The 9,462-nt window shown below is 35.8% G+C and overlaps 1 protein-coding gene across 8 annotated transcripts; it reads left to right on the top strand.

Annotated features, from left to right (window-relative positions):
- The first annotated feature begins 2,401 nt into the window (after positions 1 to 2,401).
- LOC113317554 lies at positions 2,402 to 6,508 on the top strand. Of its 8 annotated transcripts, none has more exons than XR_003343637.1 (9): positions 2,413 to 2,614; positions 2,751 to 2,785; positions 3,472 to 3,530; positions 3,725 to 3,790; positions 3,836 to 3,926; positions 4,066 to 4,112; positions 5,336 to 5,424; positions 5,547 to 5,869; positions 6,105 to 6,508. XR_003343637.1 is itself a non-coding variant. In XM_026565700.1 (8 exons), exons 2-7 carry the CDS (start codon positions 2,771 to 2,773, stop codon positions 5,388 to 5,390), a joined length of 336 nt encoding a protein of 111 aa, XP_026421485.1. In that variant the 5' UTR covers positions 2,413 to 2,614; positions 2,751 to 2,770; the 3' UTR covers positions 5,391 to 5,424; positions 5,547 to 6,093. The 8 variants fall into 8 exon arrangements, 1 of the variants encoding a protein (XP_026421485.1); XR_003343636.1 differs by having other exon boundaries at positions 4,063 to 4,112; positions 5,547 to 5,714; XR_003343635.1 differs by having other exon boundaries at positions 4,063 to 4,112.
- Positions 6,509 to 9,462: the final 2,954 nt, after the last annotated feature.

Genomic DNA, 9,462 nt, shown 5'->3' with positions numbered 1-9,462 from the left:
TATGTCGTTGTGTCAGGACTTTAATTGACTTAGACAACCACACTCCGTTATTGTTATTGACTAAAGTCAAACTGCCGTTGTACAAAGACTTTTGTTGACTTATACAACGACAATACATGTACAGGGGGTTAGTCCTCGAGTGATTTCGGGGGAGTTGAGTGTATTTTAAATCTCAGGGATTTTGAGAGAGTTTGAGAAAGTGTAGGGAGTTTGAGAGAGTTTTGTGTTTTTGAGTTCAGGGAGTTTGGGGGAGTGTAGGGAGTTTGAGAGAGTTTATTAGAGGGAGTTTGGGGGAATTTGAGAGAGTTCACTCCTAACTCATTCTCTTTTAAGAAACAATAAACCCTTATTTGCAAATAACAATGATCTTTAATCAAAAGAAAAAAATAAATGAAAATGATCATATCTCTGTATCAATAGTATGTTATTTTGTGCAACGAGATAATTCTTTTTCCCTTCAATTTAACGGTCTCCATACAATTCAGATTGTCCAATCTTTGCAGTACTAATACTTACCTGATCCTCTTGAAATTTTTACCGTACACTTACAACTCAATATTCCACAACACACTCAAAAATCATAGCATTCCAACGGTTCATGAAAAAGATACATTACTCATAACCCGACTACTTTCAATACGTGCATACAAAATTCAGTTCCGGATTTCTCACACTTTGGTGTGCCTAAAGTGATCAGAACTTCATGAAATTTCTACAGTAGGAAACCTTCATATATATACAAACATCATACTAAAATTTCAGCTTTGTCCGATAAGCGGAGAATGAGATAAATAGGAATCAGTCCCCTATTCGGGATTTAAACTCAGCAGACCATAGTCATATATTGTGCAAGCTTTGCAGTAGCAAACCTGACCTGATCCGCGTGAAAATTTTACTGTACCTTTATAACAAGGTAAACTACGACATACTCAAATTTTGTCATATTCCAACGGTTGAATTTAAAGATATCATTATAACAAAAGCACCGTATGAATTGGCTAAAACACGTCAATACGGAATGAAGTACGCCACTGTATTGAACTTTGGCATATAGAATAGAAGAGAAGTATGTGTCTAAATAAGATGACTTAACAAGTGATAGTGATTCTCAACGACACCCATGCAAAGTAGCAAGCCAATTAATGCATGATGACATAACAAATTATGAAGATAGTTGTAAAGGAATTTTGTTTCACCGAAACACAGTTTCAGATTGTCCAATCTTTCCAGTACTAATACTTACATGATCCTCTTTAAATTTTTATGGTACACTTACAACTCAATATTCCACAACACACTCAAAAATCATAGCATTCCAACGGTTCATTAAAAAGATACATTACTCAGAACCCGACTACTTTCAATACGTGCATACAAAATTCAGTTCCGGATTTCTCACACTTTGGTGTACCTAAAGTGATCAGAACTTCATGAAATTTCTACAGTAGGTAACCTTCATATATGAAAACATCATACTAAAATTTCAGCTTTGTCCGATAAGCAGAGAATGAGATAAATAGGAATCAGTCCCCTATTCGGGATTTAAACTCAGCAGACCATAGTCATATATTGTGCAAGCTTTACAGTAGCAAACGTGACCTGATCCGCGTGAAAATTTTACTGTACTTCTATAACAAGGTAAACTACGACATACTCAAATTTCATCATATTTCAGCGGTTGAATTTAAAGATATCATTATAATCAAATCATGCAATTTCTTACCAAGATCTTTTGAACCACAAATTAGGGTTTTGATAGAGAGAGAGAGAGTACCCACAAAAAAAAAACTATACACACAATCAAAATAAACAATCATGGAGATCAAAGATATGAAAAACAATCAAAATAGTACACAAATCAAACTATTATAAACAATCATGGAGATCAAAGAAGAAAAAAAACATACATGGAAAAAAACGTTTCCTCTTCTTTCTCCTATGGTTTTCTACGCACCAAACTCCTTCCCAAATCTCTACTCTTTTGAGAGATTTGTTGTAAGACCAAAATACACTAAAAACTCCTTCGAACTCCCCAAAGCAACCAACTCCCTAGTATTGTAGGGTTTTATGACTAACAGGGAGTTCAAGATCTTTTTTTAAACTCCCAGCGACTAACAGGTGTTTTCTAGAGAGTTTAGGAGACTCCTCTAAACTCCCCCAGGGAGATTTGGAAAGACTCCCTCAAACTCCCTCAGGACTAACAGGAGAAAACCTAAATACATTAAAAATCTCTCGAACTCTCCCACGACTAACTCCTGGTAGTATTGTTTTCGTGGTACTTTTTCTGGCCTTTATGTGGATTGAGAAATCTCATTGGTCCAACGGCTCTGATTCCCCTCTTCTCTCACCTAGAAAGCATATAGCTTATTTATCTTTTTCTGCCTCATGTTTCTCTTCTTTCCCAAACTCCTTCACAGCCAAAATATTACTAAAAAAAATAAACCATCTTCTATACGAACACATTCTTATGAACCAAGATAATTTTCTTCTTCATCTCTCTAATCCATCTGTTATCTAACATAAATCAACAGATCTCCATTCCATCTACTCCATCTGATGATTCTTGTTCTGCTTTGATATTATCCAGATCCGTAAATTTCTCAGATAGAAAAAGGTATAATCACTTTCTTAGTTTGATTCATATTGTTTAATGAAATTTAGGTTTTTATTGTGTTTTTCTTTTAAGAAATGATTTCTGTCAAATAGTCTGTAGTTCAATTCATTTTTGGGGTTTTGGGTTTTGTTTACAGATTTGTGCTGATAGTGGAAGATGCTTCTTACACAGGTAAAAGCTATTTTTGCTGGGCTTTTTTCATAAACTCCGATTTGTTGTAGAGGTTTTGTTTAATAGTAATTTCTAATGAGTTTTTATTTTCGATCAACCTTACGGTTTCGTTTTCTCTTCAATCAATTACTTGGCAACAGACATTATAGTTTCAAGTTTTGTACTTTACAGAGGTTGTTTGTTGAATATTACTTATGGGTTTTTTCTATTATCATTTTTTAGGGTCTGGTATTTTGTTTATTTGACTTGATATTTCTTTTCCTCAGATTTCTTCCATTACCATTTTGATGGTTTCTGCCAAAAGAAAGAGAAACGATATTGCTCTACTGCTGGTTGATAAAATGTCTGAATGAGCTAATTAACATGTCCCTTAAATTGGATTTTAGTTTTTCCTTTTAAAAAGGTTTTGATCAGTTGGTTTTGTTTATTTAAGGTTTTTGAGTAATGGGTCTTCATATTGATGGTTCGTATCTGCCATTCTTGATGCATTTTTTTTCATGCATAGTTCAATGGTGCTAGCCCTCATCTTACTGTTGTGAATCCTTGTGCTTAAGACTTATAGTCAATTGATAGGTTGAGGTGAATGATTCGTCTTTGATGTGTCTCCATTGCATTGCCATTTTCGCCTCTTTTTCTTTTCATTTTAATTGAAGCTCCTCATAACTGTTTATATTTGTTGTAAATAGGTTGGTGAAAAGGTTGAGCGCGCTGTTGCAAAAGATGGGCCCTGCCAGCTTGGTCGAAGGTACAAATTTGTATGATATTGTTGTCCTTCACTAGTAATTAAGTAGAGATGTAATTTAGCAAACCGTAACTGATTAAGCGATTTCAAAATGTGCATTGATACGTCTAAGGTATACATATCTATTTCAATTAAGTTCTGACTACATCTTTTCGGGTGATCTTTGTTCATTAATTCATCGTGTTTATCTTTTGCAGGCATGAAAGAAAAAACATTCTGTGGCAAATTTCTATCTGTGGTTGGTCTGATACACTTGTTTTTTTGTAAGCACTTTTGACTTGGATTTCCATCTTATGTACTTTTGGCAGTACCTATTATGAAAGCATTATAAAGATCTACCGGAGCGAAGCTCTCCTTTCTGTTGGATGGGTTTTTTTGGTCTGTGGTAGCTTGGTTGAGGTTTGTGCTTTCTTCCCTGAGCATCCTATACTTATTAGCTTTATGCTTTGTTGATGTTGTAGTTCATTTTAGATTTGTCTCTTGTGTGCGTAAGTCTAAGGCAAGGCATTACTTATTCGTTTTATTTGTCATGCAGCAGGAACATCATAGATTAACATCCAATGGAACCATGCTTCATCTTTCAAGGTAACTTAAAACCATAAGAAGTAGTTGTAGCAATTGTGACTTGTGGAGCACTATGTACTGGTTTCAATGATGTTATAAGACATGTTAGTGTTGCAAAGTTTTGTAGCTTAGTGAAACATTTTCATGATCAGGTAAACTGCCCGTCTGCATTTGCTTGGCCTGATGGATATAATCTCCAAATACAAGAATTAATGATGTATCAATATTGTTTTGCGTTAGACCCATCCTTTTTACCACTGTGTCTGAAAACATCAAGAATTTATTCACAGAACATCTGTTTTTTGCTTCCGATAGTAACTACTCGCTAAATGTATGGGGTAAAAAAGATAGAATCTATTTTGGCTATCATGGTTTTTCTGACAAGGGAATTCCGAACATGATGGTTTGCACTATAATGGCTTGTAAATCTGATTTCGAAATACATGTGCACTGAGTCATACTTTTCATGATTTTCTATTCCTTTATTATTATTTTTTTTTTCTTTCTTATTTTGATCTTAGCTAACCTAGAAAGGTGGTCGACCATGTTCCATGAAGTTCCTAAAGTTGGTCAGATCGTTGACATTTTGCAGGTCTTAATTGATACACGCATTTTCTTAGTTACAAAATAGTCACTGATTTGTCATACTTTTGCATCATCAAGCCATGTCGTGAGACTGGTTATATAAAAATTTTGTGCAAATTGATGCCAGGAAATTGAAATCAACATGCTTTTTGTATTAGGAGGAAATGGTCCACATGCCGGGGCTGATGCCATACACAATGAGATCTATAATATTTAGCCTATCCACGTTCTCCGCATGATATAGTTTTGTTTTAAATGTACATGGACGCTTCAATCTGTTTAAATATTGTTGTTATGAACCACGAGTGCTGGAACCAGTTGAAACTTATGTTCATTGGCACAAAAAATGTTTGAAGTTGCGAGTCAGGAGAATTTAGTTTAGTGACACTAGTGAGAATCCTTTTTTTGGTACTTTGTTATTTGGTAGTTGATGCATAAAAGGTTATCATCTGAAGTAGGTGATTTTCCTTTTTACTGCTAGCTACTGTGTGTTGCTTACTGTATACATAAAAGGTTTTAGTTAAATAAGCTGTAAGTTGTAAATGCATCATTTCGTCTTTGTTTTTAAGTTTCTTAACGTGGGAAATGCCAGGCCTTCATTTTAGGTAACTATTGAAACTCCTTCAGCATTTAACCAACTTGATTTTTCTGTTATGCAGCGTGAAGAAACACGACACCTATGATGCTCCTATCAAACTTAAAAGGAAAATATAATTTTCCATGCTGGTTTTCGCCAGTTCGTTGCTAGGTAATTTCTTTTCTACTGGGTAGAAAATGTACTTCATTTGAAGATTTAGTTGACTCTTAATCTCCGCTCTATGCCAATACTTTCTGAATTCAGTACATCAATGAATGAACTAAATTGTGCAGGAACCAGGTCTGAGGGAGCTCAATTTAGGGAAGGAGTTCTTTTATTGAAGACTCGTGGACAGGGTTTGAAGCCAAGGCTTCTTTACAAACAAAAAAGAAGCTTCAATTGATTGGAATTTTTGCCTCACCTTGGCCACAAGCTATAGAAGAAAATCAGATGTATAATTGGTAACTATTATTCACCTTTGGCATGGATTACTCGTTCTTACATCATCTGCAATTTATATGTTTCTATATACAAAGAATATGTGCAGTATAAGGCAAAAGATATTCCATATTGGGAGCGATGTGTATAACAAATGTGAAGTTGTTGCCATCGAGTGGTTAGTTCAAGAAATCCTCAACTTCCAACTTTTTTTGCACACTTGTGACTTCTTATGGCATTGTTTCCTTCCCATTCGATCTCCACTTTATACTCTTCAATTTACTAGTGAGACGCACTGCACCCATATGCGCCCAACCAATTTATCCCCGACCATTTAGTTTTAATTCCTGATTCTGTAAGGATTGTTATTTCTCATTGTCAATTCTGAGAATTACAAGGCCAAATTTTGCTAGGTTCCATCTGAAAGCAGCATATGAGGGGGACGACGAGATGGAGGACAGCCAAGTATGAGGGGGACGAAGAGATGGAGGACAGAGACAAGTATCTTGCAGTCAGTTTTTGGTGGACCTTGACATGCTGTGCTAGTGGCCATCAACTGTTGCTACCGGTTAGGTCATTCTTTCACCGTTGGCATTCAATCAGGATTTGTGTGGGCATATTTCGTTATTTTGCTAGTTCGAACTTGCCTTCAAGAAACCTTGAACTTTAGGACTTGTAGCACTTCTCTTTACTAAACCTTGAACTTATTAATTAGGACTTATTGGTGTGAATTCAGGAATTGAATCCTTTGCTGTATGATTTTGAACTAAATTTATGAATACAATTTAATGTAATGGATGTGATTTTGTATGATGAATCGGGCTTTTATTATTTGTGTCAATTTAGTTTGAATTGTATAATTTGAGTTTCAGTGTAATTTGAGTTCTGAATCAGAATTATTCCACCCCAGTCAGAATGACTGCAATCAGTCAGCCAAATCTGATTTGATTTTTTTTGTATTAAAAAGTAAATCTACGACGTTATCCAGGTGTTGTATCTAACGACAATCTTAAAGTATCGTAATTCCACGTCACTTTGACAGTGTCGTTCCAGAAAAAGACTGAATCTACGACACTTTATACGACACTTTCTGACTATCTTAAAATGGCTTTTTTTCCACTAGTGACATCAGACTCAGCTTATATCTAATACCAGCATTTCAGTCAAGACCACCATCATCTGCTCATACCCATTTTCATTAACAGCTGCACTTATTTCTTCTCAACGTATATCAATCCATTGAACTTTTAAACCCTCTCATACCCCCATTAACATTGTCCAGCAGTTGCAGAAACTTCCATTGTACTTACCAAACTCAGACAACAAACTTCTTCTTGCAACAGTTCAGTTGAGATCATACTCAATTCCATTTGCACCACCAAATCCTCACAACTACAGCTAAGAAATGACCTTCTTTCACCCATCTCAGTTCAACACCACTAACCAAAATTCAACTTCAATAATCAACACCCTGTGTAGTTCACATAAAACTCTAACATCTCAATTCCACATTTAAACCAAAAGTAAAACTCCAGCACGCTCAATTCAGTTTCGATTTAAACAAAACCCATGCATCTAAAATCCATCAGTTCATACTCAATCTTATACAAATACATTCAAATTAGAGAAACCGTAAATTCAATTTACCTTTTCTTCTGAGTAGAATCCAATACCTGAATCAACACCACCACCATCAATTGTTCTTGAATCTGGTCCACTCTTCTTAATAACAAAATTGTACTCTTTCCTCATCAAACTTCTGATTCACAACTTCAGACCCCAACTATTGATTTCATGTTACACTACAACCATATATCTTAATTCGCATCAAACCCACCTCCAATTAACCCTCTAATCCTTCAATTTCATCTTCCGAATCTTCTTCAGAAATTTCACAAACCCTCATTCCTAAATCTGTCGAATAACTGTTTTTCTTCGAAATCGAACCCATAACCTTCCACTTCACATCAGAATCCTTGAAACCCATACCTTAATATCTTCTTATTTAATTAAATCAGTTTATCTTCAACTCATAGAACCCTAACTAATAATTCTCTCCAATCCAACTTCCTCCTAAATTCAAACAACAACAACAACAATTACTTCTATTGCATCTAATCCTCATCATAGATCGATTCTCTCAATCAAATTCTCTAGATTTTCTCTCAAATACTCGCAGAAGAAGAAGAACAGAGGAGAAGAGAAGAAAACAGAAGAAAGAAGAAAGAAGAAGAAATAAGAATGAAAGAGAAAGAAGGGATCGAGTTTATCTACTCGACTAGGGATAAGGTTGACTAGAATTGCTAAGGGCACCCGAGAAACGGATAAGGGAAGTCAGGTTGTCCACTTCAAAAGTCTATTTTGTTTTTATAACTATCCAAATGATATCTTCTTCGTCCCGTATCCGATTGACACGTTCGAGTAGTCTATTCTGCGTAACTTTTTGAGATCCATCTAACAATACTAATTTTTTATCTAGTCAGTTGTTAGATTAATTCCTATCAAATTAACATTCATATTAAGCTAATCGAGTTATTATCGACTAAGATATCTCTTGATCATCGACAGAGCAGTCAACTAGCGTTGACGAGCTTGAGGGTCTTTACATTACCTCTCTTGTAGACCTAATGTATTCAGAAGTATTATGAACAAATACATACTTAACTGGAATTGGTGGAGTTGCATCAATCTCCACCTGCTGCAAAGGCTCACTGGTACTGGTGCTTATGTTCTCCACCTGTCGAGAACCCTAATACTTTACCATAGACATATCATCAAATGTGACATCTCTACTCATGAATATCTTCTTCTCAACTGGATTCCAAATCTTGAACCCTTTTACTCCTCTCTTCATACCCACAAAGATTCCTTTAACAACACGGCTATCAAGCTTGTTTCACTAACATGATACCACGCAGGACAACCAAAAATATGAATTGAGTAATAATCATAAGCTGTATTGCCAAACCACTTCTCCATAGGAGTTTTACCTTATAATGCAGCTGATGGCAACCTATTAATGAGGAAGCACGCATACGTAACTTCCTCAGTCCAAAACGCCTTACCTAATCCATCATTAGATAACATACATCGTACCTTCTCCAGCAAAGTACGATTCATGCGTTCAGCTACCCCATTTTATTGTTGTGTATTCTTAACTGTGAAGTGCCTCTTTGTCCCCTCATCCTGACATACTTGCAAGAATGGATCACTCTTGTACTCTCCACTATTGTCCGAACGTAGTACTTTGATATTTCTTCCAGTTTGAGTCTCAGTTGCCTTTTTCCACCTCACAAATATTCTAGGACTTCATCCTTATGCCTCATGGTGTACACCCATACGCGCCTAGAATAATCATCAATCAACGACACAAACCAATGTTTCCCTACCAATGATGCATTCTTGTAAGGACCCCAAACATCTGAGTGAACATAGTCAAGAGCTCCACTAGTACTGTGGATAGTTGTTCTGAAGCTTTTTCTTGTTTTCTTACCCTTAACACAATGTTCACAAAATGATAACTTGCAGGAGGTAGCACCTTTCAACAAGTCTTGTTGAATCAACCTATGCAACGACTTCTCACCTGGATGTGCAAGTCTCATGTGCCATAGCTTCGTCTTCTCGGTACTACACTCTCGATATGTTCAGAAATAGACACATTCCCTGTTGTTGTACTCTCATTCAAGTAATACAAGTTATGATGACGTGTGCCCTTCATGATTACCAACGATACAGAGATTACCTTTAGAACACTATTTTCAGCGACTATCT

This window comes from Papaver somniferum, chromosome 10 (genome assembly GCF_003573695.1).
Source record: "Papaver somniferum cultivar HN1 chromosome 10, ASM357369v1, whole genome shotgun sequence".
Taxonomy (NCBI): Eukaryota; Viridiplantae; Streptophyta; class Magnoliopsida; order Ranunculales; family Papaveraceae; genus Papaver; species Papaver somniferum.
Note: the sequence above shows the minus strand (reverse complement) of the source record. Positions and strands in the feature narration are given on the sequence as shown.

Coding starts and splice junctions, on each gene's coding strand:
- LOC113317554 (XM_026565700.1), top strand. Junction 3,531..3,724: donor CCCTGCCAGCTTGGTCGAAG/GTACAAATTTGT, acceptor TATCTTTTGCAG/GCATGAAAGAAAAAACATTC. Junction 4,113..5,335: donor ACCATGCTTCATCTTTCAAG/GTAACTTAAAAC, acceptor TCTGTTATGCAG/CGTGAAGAAACACGACACCT.